The sequence below is a fragment of the Phascolarctos cinereus genome, unplaced genomic scaffold (assembly GCF_003287225.1).
Source record: "Phascolarctos cinereus isolate Bilbo 61053 unplaced genomic scaffold, phaCin_HiC Scaffold_3;HRSCAF=262, whole genome shotgun sequence".
NCBI lineage: Eukaryota > Metazoa > Chordata > Mammalia > Diprotodontia > Phascolarctidae > Phascolarctos > Phascolarctos cinereus.
Genome location: NW_027555736.1, coordinates 106,449,480 through 106,472,348, shown reverse-complemented (window position 1 = coordinate 106,472,348; position 22,869 = coordinate 106,449,480). Strand labels below are relative to the sequence as shown.

The following is a 22,869-nucleotide window of genomic DNA, read 5'->3' as shown; positions in this document are numbered from 1 at the left end:
TTTTTCAAGGAGACTGGCTACAAAAGGGAGGAGAGACATAAGACTATAGTTTGAGGGGATACCAGAGTCTAGTGAAAGCTTTTTAAATATGAGGGAGATGGTCATGTTTGAAGGCAGTAGGGAGAGAATCAGTAGATAAGGAGAGGTTGAATTTTGAGATATGGAAGGGGATGACTGAGGATGTAATCTTCTGGAGAAGATGGGAAGGAATGGGGTCAAGTACACATAGAGAGGGGCTGGCCTTGGCAAGAAAGGCCACTTCTTTGTCAGAGCTAAAGGAAGGAAAAGTAGCATATAATGTCACAGGGTTTTGAGATGGAGAGAATGGAAGAAGGAACTCCCATCAAATGGTCTCAATATTTTCAGTAAAAAGGGAAGGCTCCACTGAGAGAGAAGGGCAAAGAAGTAAGGTGGGGGAGTGGATTAAAAGGGGAGGAAGAACAGAGGATAGTGTACAGTTGAGATGGTGACCAATGGCATATAGTAGTATGCATCATCATACCATTCAATAAAATAGCAATTCCTCAGGGGCATACCTAATTCATACAGGTTTCTCTTCAAATGAGGCTGTACAAATTAGGTTTTCACCACAATATCTGAAGTTTGACAACTTCTGACTCTGTCAGAAAAGATGGGTATTTCCATGGAAATCAAAATTTCTTACTCTGTATTCTACAACTAAGATTTAAGACTTACCACTTTAACTCAATAGAAAGTCCTTCCAGCCTCAGATCCAGATCTGTGCTCCTCTGGATCCTACAAATGGACCTGAGTTTATTTACTTAGGTTTTGACTTAAATGTTTGAAGGGCAAAGTAAGGGAACCAGGTTGTGCTCTGAGATACTTTTTTCTGGCACATTTAATAAACATGGACTCAATATCCAGAGACTTAGAGATAACAGATATTTTTGTTTAGCTTTTTTGTTGCTTTTTTTTTACTTATAAGAAAGATAAAAAAGAGATTTTTAAAAAATTATTAACATTTTGTGCTTTTGGCTTCCTATTTCGAGCTTTACTATATTACTTTTCCTTGTGATTAGAAGAAATGACAATCAGTAGTTCAGTTGTGCACAGCCTTTATTTCTTCATTTTCTTCAAATAACTAGGCCTCCCTATATAGGCCTTTTCCACTCACAGGCTGGGTTTGTCCCTATGCTTCATGCTTATTTAAAAATAATTAAATCACTTCTTTGGCCCATCCTTATAAAATGTCATTTCTAGCAAATAAGCTAATAAACATTTGCAGACATATTATCCATTGGTAAAATATGTTTACTTGTTCTTTTTTTAATTCCTGGAACCAATTTGGCTTCTCATCACTGGTCTTTTTTTTTTTTTCCTGACCAGCATTCTGGCACACCAAAGGTAGATAGATAATTAAGCGTGTTATAGTGATGTACCATATGGATATAATCCAAGAGCTTCAAACAAATTCTTGGACAAATGGCAAGTACTTTCTTTTGGTCTTAGCCATATAAGTTATAGCCTATTTCACACCTCCTGAAACACGTGCTTATAGATTGCTAAAGCATGATGCTTGCTGAATGCTCCTCCTTACCTACCCTGATACTTTTGAGAAAGGATTTAAGTATTTCAGTGCTTTCTAAATATTGTAGCACTAGAAAACATACTGGAGTCTTGGATTTCAGAAAACTAGGTGGTGCTGTGGCTAGAGTGCTGAACTTAGAGTCTACAAGGCCTGAATTCAAATTCTGCCTTACTTATTAACTATGTCTCTGAGCAAGTCACTTAACCTTGACCGATTTTGGTTTCCTAGTCTATAAAAAAGGGACAAATAACATCATCTACCTTGCATAGTTGTTGAAAGGTCCAAATGAAATAGCATATGTAAAGCACTGCACAAACATTCCAGTGCTATAGAAATTCTTACTATTTTGAAGCTGAAAGCCAATGGTTACAAGAGAATCTTCCTTGTATGCCTCATCTCAGGCCCTGCCTATTAGGGGAAAGATGGACATTGATTCTCAATCCTTTCACGATATAATCTCTTTACTAAGGTGGTCCAAAAAAAATCACAGAATTGAGAGGAAATACCCCTCCTGACTATATTATTTGGAATATATATAAAATGCCCCTCTTCACCATATTATTTGGAAACCATTCCAAATACCTAAGAACCAATTCTAAGGGCCCCTTTCTAACTACTGAATTACTTCTGCATTTTAAATTAGAGCTATAACTAGAGCAGGATGACAAGAGCTTTGTCACAGGGCACAGAAGTTTATAAGGTGCTGGCTACTTGTAGTACTTTATAAAAAAAAAACAACAACCCAAACCAATAAACAACTGAGCTTCATGACTAGTTATCAAGAATAATTAGTTAAGATAGGAAACTGCCAGATCTTTCTACCCCCAAAACACCTTGAAATGGCCTGGGGTATATTTCCTTCCCATTGGCAGCCATTTTCCAGATGAGTCCCTCCTGACCCTCCCTTCCCAGATGACTTACATTATCGCTCACCACTGAGGCAAGTTGCTGCATCCTTCAGATTCCCTCTCCCCCCCTTTCACATTTATCTTGAGTAACGCATGATGCCACATGTTCTGAGAACATTAAGGTCTTTGGCGTCCTGAAAACTGTATACCCCTTTCCTCCAACTTGTTTTATGCCATTTGCCCCAGGTACAAAAATTGCTAGCTATGGCTCTGTTTGGATAACTGCTTATTATGCATTGGGCAGAAACAAGTTAGTGGTGATAGCAGGTGGTACCAGCTTTCAGCATTTAGGTGCTTAAGTGCATCTGAAAGGCTGTTTTTTCCCCTATGAAAATCATCCAGTTTTAACACAGAGCAGGTGAGCTATTCTAGACAAATGTAATCTCTAGCAGAGACATTTAGAGTTTATTAGATCAAAACCAAAAGCCTGTAAGACATGAGACAAATGCAATGGTGCCTTTTGTGAACTATTTGAAATTAACAACAATTCTATTTTTTTTTTTTTTGCACCTGGACTGCTACATGGATCTCTTACCTCCCTGTTAGGACAAGTTGGTGCATACTTTGGATTTTTTTTTATTCCCCCATACATATCCATGCCAATGCATGACTCCACCTGTCTGAGCACATATTGAGGACTTTTGTCTGGTATCTTGAAAACTGACAAGTCTTAAAATATATTATCTATGGCTCCATGGGTAACTGGCTAAAACTCCCAGTGGTGTTTAGTGACAAGAGCAGATGATGCAATTGGTAAGTCAGACATGCAGGATATGTGTACTAGCGTCTACTCCAAAGGAAAAAAATTATTTATTCATATATGTGTGTGTATATATATATATACATACACACATATATATACATATACATATACATATACACACACACACACACACATATGTTTAGCCATTATTCCCATTCCAGTTTTGAAAGGAGGAATACATTAAGGCATTACAAGGCTTGACTTTCCAGGACTGTGTGTTGCAGTGACCCTTATCTAAAGTGCATTTTTCTTCTAGATCTAATTCTTGAGCACATCTCTGGTATCTCAAGGGTCATCCATCCCAGTAGAATATATATCCTTCCCCTACAAGTGATCAGTTACAGAGTGGCCCAGTTGAGGGCAACCAGAATCGTGAAAGACCTTGAGTTCATGCCACTACGAAGACTAGCTAAGGGAACAAGGATGTTTAGCCTGGAGAAAACAACTCAGGGGTACACGAAAGGTGTCATCAAGTATATGAAGATCTCTCTTTTAGGAGAGGGATAGCTTTTTTTTCTGCTTGGTTCCAGAAGGCAAGCCTACGAGCAATGGGTAGAAATCGCAGAGACAGATTTAGGTTTAATAGCAGGAAAAACCTCAAACAATCAGAGCTATCCAAAGCCAGAATGGGCTGTCTCAGGAAGAGAAGTGCTGGAGACTCTTCCTTGGAGATCTTGAGCCTATAGCTGGAGGACTACAGTGTGTCAGAAAGGCAATGCTTTTTCTGTGAAGCATCAGTCAGTCATTAAACAGGCATTTAAGCACCAGGCACTTAAGCTAAGTGCTAGGGATACAAAGAAAGGTAAGAGATAATCCCTTCTTTCAAGGACCTTACAGTCTAATGAGCCAATGTGCAAGGAACTATGTACAAATGATACATATAGGATAAATCGATAATCAATACAGAGAAGGAACTAGAATTAGGAGAGGCTTCTTTTTCTTTTTTTTTTAATTTGAAGCCAGGAGACAGAGGCAAAATGGGGACAAGTCAGTAAAAATATAAGAAGTTGGAAAGGGAGTGTCTGGTGTGAGAAACAGCCCCTGCGATTCTTGCCAACTTGGGATATTTTGTGAATTATATGTTTAAGTCAAGAGTTGTGCAAGTTTACTGCTATATTTTTTCAGTTCCTGAATGAATTGATTGCACTATAAAGTAACACATTAGCTGGGAACATCCCTTGTTAAGCAAGGCAAAAGGACATTGGTTCAGAGTAACCACTTAGCAATTTACCAACTTTATTTCCTTCTAATACTTTGGTCAGTAAGTGATGATTGAAACATATTGAATTGTATGGACATTTATAAGGTCTATGTGGACTGCTGAAGGGTTTGTGTATTCACAACAACCGAGAGAAAAGTACAGGATCAAATTGTATTCTTTTTTTTAAAGTTTTTTTAATTTTTTTGTTACATTTTAAGTTCCAAGCTGTCTCCCTCTTTCTCCACCTCAAACTAGACTTAGCCACCATTTGACACAGATCAAAATGGATTCTCAACAGTAAGTGCTTTTATATTTTATTGTAAAGTAATTTTCTCCCAAAGTTATAGCCACTTAAATATTTTAAAATGTGATAAATGAATACCATCTTCTATGTCTTCCTGCTGGGCACAATTCCAGCCCCTGCCCTCTGCTCTAAGAGGTTTTCTCGTTCAGAATGAATTCCTTCCTCTCAGAACGCTGTGTAGTATCTTTCCATTGTGCTGACTATTTCACTCTTGTCCTCCAGGAGATCCAAAACCTGATGCAGCACTGCCTCACTCATGCTGGGGTCATGGTGCAAGCGAGCACAGGCCAAGATGTGAAGGAAATGGCAACCCTTCTCAGAATCTGTCGGAAGGAAAGAGACAGACTGCTAAGCCTGCACATGCCTGCATTTCTTACACAAGAAAGGCTCTTCCCTCTCTAACTGAATTAAAGCAAACTGTGCTTGTGGCAGCCAAGACTAGTGAACTGAGCACTGGATGTGGGGTCAGGAAGACCCACCCCGACACTGACTAGCTCTGTGGTCACAGACAAGTCACAACTTCATTGCGTCTCAGGTTCCTCATCTGTAAAATGGGGTTAATAACTGTAGTGTTTGTTTCACAGGGTTACTGTGAGGATTAAATCTGATAATATGCCTTGTAAACATTAAAGCACCATATAAATATCATTAATAATAATAATAGCAATAACTGGGCAGCACATCGTTGCAGACTGTACAAATTTAGCACCTACTACATACCTAGCAAGGTATGACCTGGTGGCTAGTATCATCCATTGGATGCCCATTATTCAGTGCTTAACACTGGGCCTGGCACACAGTAAGCACTTACTAAATGATTATTGCCTTTTTTTTTTTTGGTGAGGCAACTGGGGGTAAGTGACTTGCCCAGGATCACACAGTGAGTAAGTGTCATGTGTCTGAGACTGGATTTGAACTCAGGTCCTTCTGACTCCAACTGCTACATGATTATTGACTATCCTTCATGTAGCAGAAAATGGCAAACCCCCATTCTACAAATACATATCTCAAAATATCCTGAAGAAACATCCAATAAAATGTACTAGAACTAGGCCAAATCATAGACCAGACTGTTGTCCACAATCTCCTGGACATAATGATCCATAAATACTTAAGAATGACATTTTAAATAGATGTTACCATAAGAAATACTCATCATCTCCAAGACACATTGACTGATGAAGTTTTCAAACCATGAAAACTTGGCAGAGGAGATCAAAATCACATGGGAATAAGATGAAGTGTATATTACCTCATTGTCCTAATTATGGGAGGTGTTACCAGGATGCTTCCAATGAGCCTAATATTTTTATTCCACTCCTAAATACAGTTATTTTATCCACTTGTGGAAGAGTCCACAGAACATGGATTATCAGAGAATAATAACAGCAACATGATGACTTGCCCTGGGACCATTTTTACTGAACTCCACGATGAGAAGAATTAGACCACCCTCATCATTATCCTTAGCTTCTCACCCAAAGAATCTGTTCCTAGGACCTTATTGGAAAATTAGGAAATAGAAAAGTGACTCAGCAACTTAAACCTTCTACTACTCAGAACTCTTCATTCTTTTTAATCTATAACTTAATGATGTTCTTTCTTCCTGTAATCTTCCTAGTACGATCCTAGAATTTTTAGAACTGGACGGGACCTTAAATATGACCTAGTCTCCTGACTTTATAGATGGGGAAAATGAGGCTTAAAGAGAGGAAGGGACCCACCCAAACTCACACAGCAGGTTACAACAAAACCAAGATGAGATATCCATTCGAATATGCTCTAAGGGAAGTTAGGTGGCATGGTGTGTAGAGCACTAGGCCTGGAGTCAGGAAGACTCATTTCTGCAAGTTCAAATCTAGCCTCTGACACTTACTAGCTATACACGTCACTTAACTCTGTTTGCCTCAATTTCTTCATCTGTAAAATGAGTTGGAGAAGGAAATGGCAAACAAATCCAGTATCTTTGCCAGGAAAACCTCAAATGGGGTCATGAAGAGTGAGACACAATTGAACAACAATAACAACTGATATCCCCTATTTTCCTGAAAGCATGTTGTCTTCACTAAAAGGCAACTGTCTCAGATTCACTGCAATAACCAATTTTGGCCCTGGAGAACATAAGCTCAAACACTTCCCTCCTCTTAGTAAGAGCTGGGAGACTAACAGGAAAGTGAGAGGGCCTACACTGTCAGAGGCCCCCACTTCGTTAATTGGTCTTAAGTGTTTTTCTTTGTTATAAATTTAGGAGGATTTGAAACTGGAAAGGCTATTAAAGTTCATCCAATCCAATCCCCTAGTTTTTCAGGTGAGGAATAAACATTAGAGAGGTGAAATTTCTTGTCAAAAGTTGCACAGTAGGGCAGCTAGGTGGCGCAGGGATACAGCACCAGCCCCGAAGTCAGGAGGACCTGAGTTCAAATGTGACCTCAGACCAAACACTTGACACTTACTAGTTGTATGACCCTGGGCAAGTCACTTAACCCCAACTGCCTTAAAAAAAAAAAGCCTGCACAGCAAGTCGAGTTAGGATTTAAATACATGCCCTCTGACTCCAAATCCAAAGTTCTTTGTACTAATGTTCCCAATTTGACACACTTCTGACCTCCTGCCTCCTGCCCAAAGCAAACTCTGATGTCTGTCAGTTAGCAATACACTTAAATCCCCGGTACAGAGATAACTGTCAGGAGCTAGGAGAATCAAGAGTTACTGTCACCTCTCTCATTCTGGACATTGTCCTCTCACAATTCAGCCTGGGATGATGTTAGCTTTCTGTCATGCTCTCCCTAGGTATTTTTTCAGACAAAATGATGTCTAATCACACATCCCCTACCTTGTACTTTACATTTATCAGTATTATAATTTCATGTGGCTACAGTGTCTGACTTGGAACCAGGAAGACCTGGCTGAAATCCTATCTCAGATACTTATTGGCCACGTGGCCCTGAGCAAGTTACTTCACTGGTCTCAGCTTCCGATTCTTTATCTCTAAAATGAGGACAGTAACATTATTGTGAAAATAAAATAAGGTAATCTATGTAAAAACTTCACAAAATTAATGCACTATATAAAATGTTAGCTTTTATGATTAACTATGGTCTGGTATTCTAGGCTATCAAAAGCTGGCTTCTATCATCTATCATGCTAGCTCTCTCTTCAGCTTTGTGCCATCTGCATGACACTTATACCTCCAACCAAGCCGTCTGGAAAATGAAAGGGCTGAGTAAAGACTGCCTCATAGGGTTTCATTAAACTCTTAGAGTTATGATACTACGAGTTTACTCCTACTGGGCAGACCTTTTAAGAACACAGACCTAGACTAAGAAATACTTGCTAAATGCTTCCATCTAGTGGTCATTTTGTTTCATCATTTCCACTTTTTTTTTTTTGGAGGATACACTCCACTAACAATGGAAACTAAACTTCTGGGCTACATTAAGATTCGATCATTCATTCATTCATTCAACAAATATTTATAGAGTGCTTTACAATGTGCTCCTTGCTTTGCCAGGTGTTGTGGGCAGAACAACACATAAAATATTTCATTTCTAGAATTTCATTTCTAGTTGGAAGGACATGACATTCAGACAAGAGGCTAAAACAATTAAATATCCAAAGTGTTGCTGAAATTCAGAAGAAAAGACCATCACCCTGGGTTAGAGTGGTCTTGGGAGGGCTTCATTAAAGAGGTAGGATTGATCTGGGTTCTCAGAGGTTGGACAGGTTAGGTAGGTAGAATAGAAGGAAGGGAATTCCAGGGCAGTGTAGCTTAAGCAAAGGCACAAAGGAAGGAAGGAAGGAAGGAAGGAAGGAATTTTGCATGAATGAAAACAGAAATAGAGAAGAGCCCAAGTCTTTTTGGAGATGAAGGTTCATTTAGTAGAGTAATGGAAAAGAAGTCTGGATTGTAGATAGGTTAGGGTCACATTGTTTAGGACCTATTGACTATACTACCTGTGCATCTACTATGTGCTTATCTCTGTGCTAAGTGCTACAGGGGATATAGACTAAGAAATCCTAAATTCCCCATAGGGAGATTCCCCAGACTCCCTTCAAAAAGGGAGTGCAGTGCAGAAAAGTCTAAGAAGCAACTGCTTAAAATAGAGGGCAATGAATGGCAAAGGTGAACTAACAAGGTATTGTTGGCACCAACTAAAAGAATCATCTTTCCATCCAAAGTTTCCATCTCTAGCTCCAATATACACACAACTTGATAGCTGTGATGAAATGGTAAATACCTGTGTCATTGTGGTGTTTCGAAAGAATCATGACTTACAGATCAGATTAAGACATGGAAAAGAGAGTACCTTTGAGGAATTCCCTCTGAGTACAGGAGTGTCAAGGAGATAGTTTCATTAGAATAACCTGAGAGGGGATTCTTTGAGTCAGATAGGGGAAGTCTAACTGTTGATATTGTATTGGATTTGTGTAATGGGTACAGTTGAGTAACAACAAGAATTACAGTATTTGAAGGACGGTACCTCATATAGTGCCTCCCTATCCAGCTGATCCTCTATAAAGGGTCTCTATGGTTGCTAAAATATTTCTTCACATGGGTCAGCCATTGCATTCTGCAGCTACACGTAAGCTAGGGACACAGACTTGTTCTTCTGAAATCATTCTTATCATTCTCATCATCATCAGTAGCAGATTATAATTATACAAATGCTTTGAGGTTTGCAAAAGCACTTTCCTTACAGTTGTCCTGAGGGAGACATGGCAGGTATTAGCAAAATAATTTCCTTTAAGTTTGACGATGTCATACCATTAAAGTAGATAGAGACTCCTCAATTAGTCTTTGGAAAGCCAGTGTGACAAGATGTTTTAATGACAGGGAAACGTGTGCCTTTCCCACACCCAAGGGACCAACCAATAGATGATCTCTGTTCCCAGTGAGGGATGGGCCCTTCCCTAAAGGTACAACTGAACTTTTGGGGGGTTTACTTATGCATGGCTAGGGGAGGAGGTCTGGCTTAAGAGGCATAGTCTTTGGTGCACACTCTGGCAATGTGGTTTTAAAGCAGAGAAAATAATAATAGTAATCATAACACATTTTTCCAGGCACTTTCTCATGGAGTAGCTTATCAGAAGTCCATCCTTACATCCTGCTGATTTAAGACCTAAAATAGCTAATTCTGCTTGATGGATTAAAGCCAAGTTCAGATATATACTAAGATACAGAGCACTAGCTCAAACTATTTAGGAGGTTGGCTCTATGTTGTTAATGACCTGCTCCTGTATACACTGTTCCTATGCACAGGTCTGGCCATGTCTCTTCCCAGCTCAAAAACCTTCAGGACTCCCTGCTGTCTACAAGATAGAATGCAAATTCCTTATTGGGACATTTAAGGTCCCCCACAATCTAGCTCCAATCTACCTTTCCAGACATTTCACATTATTCTCTTTCGTGTATCCTACCATGACACATTTGCTTTCCCCTGGCGCCTTCCCACTCCTCATCATCTTCCTCTGCTGAAATCCTTTTCTCTTCTTCAAGGCCCAATTCAGTATCACTTCCATCATGAAGCCTTCACAGATCCCCTCAGCAGCAGCTGTTTATGCCCTTCTCAATTTTTCTTAAAGCACTTTATCTGGACCTCTCGTTAGCCCCTGTCATACTTTATACACTGTATTGTACTTGCTGTATAGGAGGTATATTCCCCATAGCAGATTGTAAGTTTTTATTTTTTCATTTTTGATTCTCACATCAGGAAGAGTGCCTCGCCCACAGTAGATGTTTAACGAATGTTAACTTGAATTGTTTCAAGATTAGTGATATGGGATGTAACAGCTGAATAAATTATGGTATATGAATTTAATGGAATACTATTGTGCCATAACAAATGACAAAAGGGACGGTTTCAGAAAAACTTGACGAGACTTTAATGAACTGATGCAAAATGAAGTAAGAAGCACCAGGAGAACAATGTATACAATAACAAACACATTGTAAAGAAAAACAACTCTGAAAATCTTGGGAACTCTGAGTAATACAATGACCACCTGTGATTCCTGAGGGCTGATAATGCAGCATGTTACCCACTGCTTTTCATAGAGCTGATGGACTCAGGGTGAAGTGTAAGACAACATTTTTTTGGACATAGCCAAAGCAGAAGTTTATTTTGCTTGACTATGCTTATTTGTTGTTAGAAGGGCTTTCTTTTTTTCTTTTTCAACTGGAGGCAGACAGGGCGGGAAGGAAGAAAATATAGATTTTTGTTAATTGAAAAAAATGAAATTAAATTTTAAAAAGTTTAGTGGTATGACCTATTTAATCACCATTTTGCTATTTCAGCACTTGATGAACAGAGAAGTTCTGTCTGTTTAAGGAAAAAGTAGAAACATTCTATATACGAAATGTAACATGGAAAAAAGCTACCATTCAATTCAAATTAATAAACATTTATTAGCATCTACTGTAGGCAATGTACCATGCTACAGGTTTTTAATATATTTGTAACCTATTATTTTAAAACATTCAATATACTATACTTTTTAGACAGTTCATAATTTTGAGAACCAGCCTCAAGGTAACATTCAAAGTATTTTACTTGGATCATAAATATTATTTAGTCCTCTCATGATCACATCTACCAAACTATTTCTACTTAACCCTAGAGACATGCTGTACTCTGTCCACATTCCCTAACCTTTATCCTTCTTCCACCAGGAAAAAGGTACAAAATAAATTTTCCTAGAGATCTTATTCTAAATTATTTTCTTCTCAAAGGCTTGGACTAAGGAAAAAAAGAAAAAAGCCATCCACTTGATTCTCAACTAATACAGCTGGTATAGGAGACACAGTGCTTGGCTCAGAAAACCTGCATTCAAATTCCACTTTTACATTATTTATTACTTGACCTTGTTCAAGTTAGTCACCCTTTCTACACCTCAATCACTCATCTGTAAAATGAGGGTAATACTCATCTGTAAAATGAGGGTAATATCTGTATTACCTATCTCATAGGGCTGCTGTGAGGTTCAAATGAAGTAATACATACGTAAAACACTTCGTAAATTTTCAAGTATTATATAAAGTCAGTTCTTCTTATTATGGAAACCATTATTTACCAAATGTTACCAACTATCTCCTCTGACAACAATAAAGGGGATCTTAGAATAACTCTAGCAGTAATTCTTTAAAAGTTTAATGTAAAACATTGTCAATCAACTCATACAAACATTTTGCACTCACTACTTACAAACCACAGTGCAAGCTACTGATTAACAAGATATAATCCAGAACTTCAAAGAGCAAACAAAAAGTTAAGAGAGATAAGATACACACACAGATAACAGTAATTCAAAGTATCCCTGGCTTCCTACAAGACTTTGTTCAAACACCTACAGCCTAAGCCTTTTCCTGGGCCCTCCCTAGCTGTTAGTAGCTTCTCGTATAAAGTTATCTTCCATCTACAAGGCAAGTGTATTGTAGGCATGTTATCTCTAGAATTTAAGCTCCTTGAGGGCAGGGACTGTTTTATGTCTTTTCTTTGTATCCAGCTAATCACTGGGCCTGGCACATAATAAGCACTTAATAAATTCTATCAAGATTAACTAAATCAAAGTGTCACAAAGTACTCTAAGAGTTCAAGGAAAGGAGTTTATTAGTGAGATGACTCAGAACTGTATTATGTTCTGTTGAAGGAACTGGAGAGAAAAAGATTTAAGGGGAACATGTCTCTGCCTTATCATACTCTTCTCCCCCTTCCACACATGCTACAATCCAGTGACACCGGCCTCTGCTGTGCCCTCAAACAAGACTCTCCTCTTCCAACTCTTTCCGCTGTTGCTGGACCTCCCCCACGTCTGGAATACACTTCCTCCTTGAGCATCTCTGCCTCTTGACTTCTCTGACTTCCTTCAAGTCTCAGTTCAACTCCCATCTCTGCCACTTACTGCAAGAAGCCTTTCCTGGTCCTTTTAATTCTAGTGCCTTCCCTCTGAGATGATCTCCAATTCAACCTCTATATCTTGTTTGTATATATGGTTTCTTTCTTTTTTGGAGGGAAATGGGCACTCTATACATTACTGATGAGATTGCAGTCTGGTACAACACTTTGAAGAACTAGCTGGCAACATAAGAGTCCTCAAAATAATTATAACCAGCCATTCCATTGCTGGATTATATCCTAAAGACAGAATCTGGAACTCCTAGTGAAGAAATTATCTCTACAATGTAGATCTCTACCTGTGTTTTAATTTACAGTCCTAGAGAGTTGTCCAGAGCATTGAGAGATTAAATGATTGGTCCAGGATCATACAATATAGCTACCATATGGCAAGAAGAGAACTTAAACCCAGGTTTTCTTGATGTAGAAGCTTCCCTTTTATATTCACTACTCTGAGCTGCCTCACATTTCTAGTAATGGTATAAAAATAATTCTATGATTCTAGTGTTCTAAGCAAGCCCTTGCCAAGAGACTCATTGAAGAGCATTGTTTCAAATCCTTCTACTGGTTAGCCAGAGAAAATAAAACACAATGGAAGCACTATTTCTTGAGCGTCAGAGGAGGCAGCATCAGCTTCTAATATAGTCACTAAGAAGGTTGGGTTGGGTTTTTTTTTTCAGTTTGGTGGGGGTGGGGAGAAGTTTGTTATTGTTTTAATAGGCGGTATCAGTTAGTCACCCTACCAGATTCAGCTTCTGAAAAACGTATTAGTTTCAGTCAATTCAATGATGACTTAATGACAAGACTCCTAGTTACCATGTGATTGGCAGAGCCTGCTTAGCACAACACAAATCTTTAGAAGCTGCCCTGCAGAGTGAGAAATGCTGAAAAAATGCCATCCTTCAGGCGACAAAAGGTTGTTTGGTTTTTGTAACACATGAGATACGAATTTTTTTCATTTGCTTCCCCAGGCTCTTAGCTAATTTCAGTCCATTCTGGTCTTAACGCAGATCCAGCTAAGGGGCTGAAGGGCATATATCGTTCCTGAAGAACACAGAACCTCATCACTCTTGATCTCCAGTGAACTATGTGTCACACTGATGCTCTGGCAGCATTTATTCTGATACATGATTAAATTATTCCATTCAAAATTCCAAAGATGACCCAAAAAAAGGGTAAATATTTTCTTTTGAATTTAAATAGACTTGGTGCCTATGGCTCTGAATTCAGAAGAGAATAAGATGTGAGCCAGGGAATGAAAACAAGACATCAAAAAACCCTGTGCTAATGCTCCCTTTGAGATCCCTTTAAAGGACAACAATCCTGCCTGCCTTCACTGGGATCTCATCGGTTCTTCAAAGCTAACCAGGGCTAGGCACTGTAAAGACTAGTTTAAATCTCCATGCTCCTCTCCTCTGAGTAAGGCATGGGTGGATGTAAGCTACCAGAGCTAAAATTTTAAAAGATGACAGAAAACCACGAGGGAAATGAAATGGTCACTAAGGAATCTCACACCAAGCCGTTCTTTCAATACAAGTCATTTCCTCCCCACCAACATTTTCAGTATAATATGCACATAACAGGTACTCAGTGCTAAAGGAAGAATACTTCCTTTCTAAAATAGTGGCATGAAACATCTCCCAAGTTCCTCTCCACAGGTTTGATTTAAGGGAGAAAGAGAGATTATACATGAACTACTGCCCCAGCCCCCACTGGAGAAACTGCACCGCCAAAACTGAAGTATATGCTGAGCATCATTCTGTGCTTTTTGTCTGTTTCACGGGTTGCCCTGATCTAAAAAACATTCCGTCATTTAGCAGCCAACAAGCCACTCTGTTCTGCACTACGCTGGTCCCTGGATAAGAGTGTGCCAAAAGCTTTCCTGTTTGGTAGAACCTGCTGGGCCTTGTGCACTCACTTGTGTAGAATAGCCTTCAGGAACACAAGGTCACCTCTATACAAGGACACATTTAAGTCGTTTGTGAAACCACCATTTAAGGTGGCAAGTTCTAGATAAGGATTTAAAAATAAGTGACGAAAACTTCTTGGGATCATGAGTATCTGCCTGCTCTACAGTTTGATACTTTAACCACTAGAGGCTGACCTAACTCCATTAAAGTAAATGACTTTCCAAGCCAATTCTTTTCCCAACGTTTAATGGTAAGCAATGTGGTACAGCAGGAGCACTGGATTGGAGATAGAGGACCAAGGTTCAAATCCTGGCTCTGCCATTTACTACCTATGCAACCTTGGGCAAATTGTTTAACTATTCTGGACCTCTGTTTCCTCATTAGTATGTAAAAGGGGATAGGGGTAGAAATTAGATTTAGATGATCCTAAGGTTTCAGTTTCCAAGATGGCTATTCCTTGCTAAGTGTCAAATTTAGTGTGTTAATGAGTTCCAGTGCTCAGTACAATTTCATTAACTTTGAAATTTATATATGGGGAAACTTAGCCTTGGCTCCAGAGGCAAAAGAAAAGGGGAATAATGATAGAACTAGGAATCAAAGATCTTTGGAGTTCACAGGATCATATATTAGAGCTGGAAGAGACCTTAGGGGTCATATAAATCGAATCTCCACCCCTGCCCACCCACCCCCTCTTTTTACATACGAGTACTTAGATCCAAAGAAGTTAAGTAATTTGCTCAAGGCTGTAGGTAATAAATGGCAGAGCCAGGATTTAAACCCTGGTCCTCTGTCTCCAAATCCAGTCCATTATACCACACTGCTCCTCATCAAAGCAGTTTTAAAGGACCACAGACTTAGAGATGGAAAGGCCTTTAGAGGTCATCTACTTCAATTTCTCTTCTTGCTCCTCTCCAATCATTTACTAGTAAAAACATAGGGTTAGTAAGCTTATAGACTTCATCTAGTCTTTCTACCTTACTGCCATATGAGAAATGAAAAAGCCAAGGTATAGAGAAATCAAGGGAATTTCTCATGATTATACAGCCTGGTAGGAGCAAAGCTGAAACTAAAGCTCCTGTCTCCTTGCTATGCCATATTGTCTTCTGTACTTTTATATATCCATTGGCAAGGAACATTCCCTTTTTATATCATGAAAGGATCTATTTGTACAACTTACGCCTTGGTTTCTGGCAATCATCTTGAATGATACTGAGGATTTTTTTGTGTAGTTCCTTATCTTGACTTGTCACCTAAAAAGAGAATGTAGTGAAAGAGAAAGCTTTTTAATACACAAGCTGCACTAGATAAACCTCTAAATCAATATTTAGAATAGATTCCAAAGGAATTCCATTATCCTTCCAATGCTGATAACATGCTTTAAATACTAACCATATTACCAAATCATTTCTATCCCTATGACTTGCTTGGACAACATGGCCCACTGTTATGAGATGATTCATTTAAGCTATACAGGAAACAAAAATAATTCTCTATCTGTATGACAACTTTCTTCTGTACAGCTAATGAAACTTTCACAGCTGTTTTCTCATTTGGCCTTACAGTATCTATTTGAGGTAAGAGTGTAGCCATAATTTACAAAGGAAATCATTCAAGGTCACACAATTAGCTGGGATTGGAACTGACTTCTCTTGCCTAAATCTCAGAGATTTTGAGCTGGAGGGGACTCCATTTCATTCTTCACTCAGCTGTCAACTCCTAAAGTGCAAATCTGACCTTCCCTTATCCTTACTCAATAAACTCCTGTCACTCCTTATCAGGATCAAATATATAATTCTCTGGGGTTCAAAGCCCTTTCCAACCCGGTCCTCTCTGAGCTTTCCCATCCTCTTAAACCTTCCTCCCCCTTCCACATACTCTGCAGTCCAGTGACACTGGCCTCCTGGTTGTTTCTTGAATAAAATACTCCACCAATTGTTTCTCATGTCTGCAGTCCTCTCATCTGTGACTTTTGGCTTCTTTCAAGCTCCAGCTAAAATCCCACCTTCTACAGGAATCCTCTCCCAATCACCATTAATGCTAGTGCCTTCGCTTTATTGATTATCTTCAATTTATCCTGTAATGTCCTTTGTACATAGTTCTTTACATGTTATCTCCCCATTACACTGTCAGCTCCTCAAGTACAGGGACTGACTTTTGCTTTTCCTGGTAACCATAACAGTGCCTGGAACACAGTAGGCACTTCATAAATGCCTGCCTGCCTGACTCCTAGGTTAGGGCTATTTCTGCCAGACCATACAATCTTTTGCTTTTGGTAGGAAGAACAAAGATAGCTAACAAAATACAGAGGAAAACCAAAAGAATCACAATAGGAAAGACAACAAAGTAAGTACACAAAGCAAGCCTGCCACAGAATTTTAGAAGGAATTTCAGTAGCCTCCCCACTCCTGGATTCCTGCAGAAGAGGATTCTCTACAGAACAGGTGAGCACCAATTAAAGGCTTCTCATCTGTGCATATGTCTTATTGTCTGCATCATCATCAGTTAGGAAAGCAGATGTCACTTCAAGTGTTTGCTTAGAGACAAACTAGTGTAGTGGAAAGAGCCCTGTGGGAGGTCCAAGTCTCGGTCCCTCCTTTGACACTTCCGGGCTGTGTAACCCTGCTTGAGTCACTCACCTTCTTTGCCTCCTCTTCCATTCAAGAGACTGCCCTGCCTCTCTCACTAAGGATCTTTTCTAACTTTCATCCCTGATTCCCCATGGCCCAATTCCCACCAGGCACCTGCAGGACAACCATTGTTGTCTGAATGCTGAATCCCTACATCCTTACCTCTGCTGGAGATATTCCAGAGCCCCAGACCACTGTAACCCTTGAACCCACTCACCCCTTGCTCAGGAACAATCTACCTGAGATTACTCCCCAAGGTCCTAGGACCTTGCCATCTGCCCTGCTACTTTTAAGTACTACCTGGCCTTTCCATTTGCCACAAGCTGAACACAGACATGAATCTTTCTTTATTTGTTATCTAGTTCAATTAGAATGTGAGCTCCTTAAGAGCAGGAATTCTAGACTTCATATGTAGTAAATCCTTAATAAATGCTTTTCCAATTCATGAAGTTGTTATTATTATTAAGATTATTTAATTTAATTCAACAATTTACTAAGTGCATCATTAATTATATTAGTAGAAAATGCTAATTATTTATTTTTCAGACCTATAACTTCAATAATACTGGGAACTCCTGGTGTATAAACTACCTCCACCAACAGAGACAGGAAAACTCTTCAGTAACTTAAAGTTTTAGTGGGCTGTCTGGAACATTTAGAATACTCACGGGGCAGCTAGATGGCACAATGGATGGCGCACTGGCCCTGAAGTCAGGAGGACCTGAGTTCAAATCCAGCCTCAGACCAAACACTTGATACTTATTATCTGTGTGACTCTGGACAAGTCACTTAACCCCAATTGCTTTAAAAAAAAAAAAAGAATGCTCACCCAAATGATTTAGCCACGGTCACAGAACCAGTATACATCAGAAGGATAGCTTGAATTCAGGTCTTCCTGACTCCAAGGCTGGCTCTGTAACCATTAAGCTATAATGCCTCTAAAAAGACTACCTAACATCTACCCTGAATGAACAAGTTATCTCCCAATTAGATCCTTGAGTTAAGGGGTGATTTTTGCTTTTTCTTTGTATTCCTAGAGTTCAGTCACAGTTCCTGGCACATAATTATAAGCCTTTAACAAATTCCTGTGGTTGATATGTAATACACAATATGTTAAAAGTAAAATAATAGGAATATTGAATGACAGTAGGATGCAAACTCTTCAAGGAAAAGGACTGTTTTCTTTTTGTTGTAACCGTGGTGCCTAGCATGGTGCTCACTATATAGCAGCCACTTAATAAAATACTGTCAAAATGAACTGGCAGTCAAAAAGGGTGGTCTTGTTTGAACCAAGCTTACAGAATAGCCCAAAGACTTCTGGAATAAAATCACAAGCTAAAAACCTTCAAATCTTATGCAGTGGGAGTAGTCATAGCAGGAGAGTCAGTGATGGGGAAGGTGATGTTTATAAGAAATGAGTTCCAATCCCATCAACGCAGATCCTAATGATTCACAGGAAGAAGTGGCACCAACCCAGCCACACCCTGACTCCATTGCCAATTACCCACTTTGCTATTTCTCACAAGGAAGAGCTGCTCCCTACAGACTAGGAGGGATGCAAAGTTCAAAGGACATCAACAAAATAAGTATGACCACAGGAACCACTGTCTACTGAAGACTCCACATGGAACAACTACTGATTATATGCTTAAAAAAAAAAAAGGTAAGTTTCTTAATCATCATAAGAGAGAGTTTTGAACCAACCAGCAGTGTTTATCCCCAAAACCAAGAAAAGATTCTCTTGTTCGGGAGGTTTTAGTATGCTCTGTTATACAACAGATAAAGCAGCACAGTGTAGTGGATAGACACTGAATTTTGAAGATAGCTCTAAATCTATGATTCTATATTCAAATTATTGAATGAAGATACTAAAAATGATTTTAAAAAATTTTTTTAAAAGCTCTTTAAATTCAGGAATCACTGAAAGAAATTAGCACCTGGCAAATTTTCTATAAAAAAGAATGATCTTTGGGAATTATTTCCCAGCAGAGGTCCCTGCCTCCTACTTTCCTGAGAAAATCCAGGTCATCTGTCATGAGCTACCACTTTTCCCAGGCCCCTTAAAACTCCTTCACATCATTCCCTATTCTCTGCTTTGCTCCAAATGGCTTTTAACAGTTGGCAAGACCCAAAACTCTATCTGTGCCTTTGACCCCATTTTCTCCATCTCATCTAGGAGTTTGCTTCTTTAATCATTCCCTGGGTCTCTCATCTTTAATTTCTTATGTACTGACTGCTTCTCTGCTGCCCACAAACACGCCCAGGTCATCCACACCCTTAAAAGACACCTTTAACTGAGCCCTGAAATTGGAGATAAAAATCCCCTCTTCTCTTTCACAGCCAAGCTTCTGGAAAGCAAAACAAAACAAACTGCCTACGCTCATTGCCAGCACTATCTCGCCTCCCACTTACCTCTCTTGCAGTTTAGCTCCCCCTTCATCACTCAACAGGAATTGCTCTCTCCAATGTTACCGGTGTTCCCTTAATTGCTAAATCCAACAGCCTTTTCTAAGTTCTCACTTCCTCAACTATCCCTTCTTCTCTTAGAAACTAGTTCCTCTCTTGACGTTCCTCACTCTGCTCTCTCCTGGTTCTCTTCCTACCTGCCTGACTGCTCTCTCAGGCCCCATTCCTGACCATCTTCAATCATACCTGCTAATACCAGATGTTGCACAAAGTCCTGTTCTGAACTCTCTTCTCTTGGCAAGCGTATCAATTACCATGGCTTCAACGATCTCTCCACAGATGACTCCCAAAGCTACAGAAAATAGCTTTAATCTCTTTCTTGAAGTCAAATTCTCCATTATCAACTAGCTGCTAGACATCTCCACATAGATGTCCCATAGGCTTCTCGAACTCAGTACATCTAAAAGACTTCATTATCTTCCTCCCAAACCTATCCGTTCCTTCAGATTTTCCTGTTTTTGTTCTTCCTGCTCATTGCTCAGGTTCACAATACTAAATTAATCTATGAGTCTACTTTCTTCCTTATCCTCCACAGAGCAATCTCTCTATAAGCATTTATTAATCAGCCACCAAGTTTTATCGCATCCACAACACCTCCTAAATCCATTTCTTTATCACCACTCACAAGGCCACCACCTTTATCACTTCTTATCTAGACCACTCTAACCACCTTCTAATTGGTCTCCTTGCTTCTAGTCTCTCTCTTCAGCAATTCATCTTCCAAGCAGCTGCTAAAATAATCCTCCCAAAGCACAGGTCTGACCATACCACTTCCCTGCTCAAAAATCTCCAGTAGCTCCCTATTGTTTCTGGCATGAAGAAAAACTCCTTGGCCTAGCATTTAAAGCCCTTAATAATATAGTTCTTCCTTACCTTGGAAGATTTAGCTTACATTCTTCTCCTTTACATAATCTCCATTTCAGCCAAACTACCCTACATGTTATACTCTCAATACCATGCCCCCAAAGCCTGGAATGTCTTCCCTTCTCATGTTCATCTTTCCAAGGCTTCAATGGGGGTGAAGGGGGAGTGTACCTCTTACAGGAAGCCTTTACAGATCCCCTTAGGTGTCAGTGCTCTCTTCCTCCTCTAATTACTTTAGCATCTTGGATTTCGAGCTCAAACTGACATTAAAAGTCACCCAATTCAACCCTCACATTTTACAGGTAAAGAAAATAAGTGGTAGAAAAGATTAAGCAAACTAGTCAAGGTCACACAGGGAATAAAGTGGCAGAGGCAGGAAGTAAGGTCTTCTGTCAGCAAATCCAGTGTTCTTTCCACCAAGTACCAGCTCTTTGAGGGGAGGGACCATATCACGTTTGTCTTTGTATTTGCAGACTTTGCCCATAGAGGATGCTTAACCACTGCTTCACTGACTAAATTTCTTTTACCTCCAGGAGAATAGGACCAATGGAAGCACACAGTCCTCGTTAGTATGGCCTATTTTGGCATACTCTAAAAGCTGAGACCCAGCTTTTGGCCAGAAAGGCTGGGTCCTGAAGTATTAGAACAAGGATTGTGTTGCAGCTCTCTTACATAATACAGGTCAGTAAAGTCACGCGTTTTCTGGAAGACAATTCCCTTCTTCTGCAGTAGTTGTATGGCTTCCTTAAATATGTTGTGAATTGCTTTGGAAGTTGGACGGTTTTCTAAATTCACCTGCGGGAAGAAAATAATCAGAAAAAAAAAAAGAAATGAAACCTTGAAAGAAAAACTCCACTGTGTTGTGTGTGCCTAGGAGCAACTCTCCCAAACCAACTGGTTTCTGAATTGGTCTGATGGGATTGTTCTACACTGAGTCAAAAAATGAAGGTGTCAACGAGAGAACTCGAAAGGGGCAGGCTGGCAGGAGTGGTATTTGAGGAAGTTAGGGAGGACATTCTTCCAGAGGTGTTTGACAAGTAACTAACTACTCTGAAACTTAGCTGCAGGGTTTTGTTTTGAAACTATCATGCAAAAAACCTCAAGGTAATCCCACTGCCTTTTAATTCCTCTTTGCCAGTGACAAAGACTTGATGCTAGTCTCAGCTCTAACACTGACTGGCTATGTTTCCCTCTTCTCATCATAGAATGAGAACTGCAGAGCTGGAAGGGACTCACAGGTCATCTAGTCTGATTCACCCCTCTTTTTACAGAGAAAACTGAGGCCTGAAGAAGTTAGGTAACTTGCCCAAAGTCAAAAGTGGCAGAGCCAAGATGACAACCCAGATCCTCTGACTCTGACTCCAGAGCTCTTTCTATTATGTCAAGGTCTCCCAGAATCACAAATTCTGAGCTGAAAGGGACCTTAGAATTCACTTAGTCCAACTCCCTCGTTTTAAAGATGAAGAAACTGAACTCAGAGTTTAAGTGTTTTGCTCAAGGCAGTAAGAGAGAGAATCAAATCTGGGTCTCCTGATTACAAATCTAATGTTCTTTACCCCTGCACTAGATCTTCCTCCCTCATTTCCCTTAAATCTCAGTTCTCTCACTTGCAAAGTAATGATAATATACTTGTACTACTGTCTCATAGGGTTGTTGTGAGGAAAGTGCCTTGTGAACTTTAAAGAACTGTATTTAAAATTTTTTGGTTCCTGCACAGGACTCTAGTATCTTAATGACAAGGAGGAAATAGCCCTTTCAACTGGAATATGGGAGGAGCCCAGAGCTCCATAGACATGAGTCGTGGCCACTCATCATAAACTGCAATTATATAAAATCTTCCTCCTAAGGATTTCAAAGATCCTGGCAAAGTTACAATGCTATGACCATTTTCTAGATAGGAATGGTTGGGTCCAGAGCTGTACAGGAACCTATCAAAGACTATCTGGGGTGTTAAGGTCAGGAAGGTAGCCAGGTACAGGTCTGAATACTACATAGGATGACTGAAGAAGAACACAGAAAAGAAATAGAAGAGCTTAGAAAGAAGTATTCTATATTTCCTATTTCCCCTCTGATATCCCAGCTCTTTATGCTGTCTCTCAATATCTTTTCAGTTCATCTGAGTACAAGTGTGGCAGAAAGGAAGATGGACCTGGAGTCAGGAGAGATGTGGGTTCAAATTCCACCTTGGACAACAGACTGGCTGTGTAATCAGGAGCAAATGTTTCACTTTTCAGAGCTGAGTCTTACATCTACTATGGGGCGATAATACCTGTCATATCTACCTCACGGGTTGTAGTAAGGGTCGAGTAAGACAGTGTCTGTAAAGCGTTTTCTAAATCTAAAGTCAGTTATGATACTTCTTCTTCAAAGGACAGTGGTAGTCTG

General features: G+C 39.6%; 1 protein-coding gene across 5 annotated transcripts in view; it reads right to left on the bottom strand.

Annotated features, from left to right (window-relative positions):
- Positions 1-4,439: 4,439 nt before the first annotated feature.
- The window catches only part of STN1 (STN1 subunit of CST complex), a 49,298-nt gene continuing 30,868 nt past the window's right edge, over positions 4,440-22,869 (bottom strand). For 2 of the 5 annotated variants that reach the window (XM_020987956.2, XM_020987955.2), the window contains exons 8-10: positions 21,157-21,279; positions 15,705-15,777; positions 4,440-5,048 (exon numbers count right to left, since the gene is read on the bottom strand). In XM_020987956.2, coding sequence (XP_020843615.1) covers positions 4,891-5,048; positions 15,705-15,777; positions 21,157-21,279 — 354 coding nt within the window. In that variant the 3' untranslated portion in view covers positions 4,440-4,890. Of the gene's footprint in view, positions 5,049-10,582; positions 10,902-15,704; positions 15,778-21,156; positions 21,280-22,869 lie in introns of those variants that run through there. The other 3 variants (XM_078151075.1, XM_020987958.2, XM_020987959.2) reach the window with 3 other exon arrangements.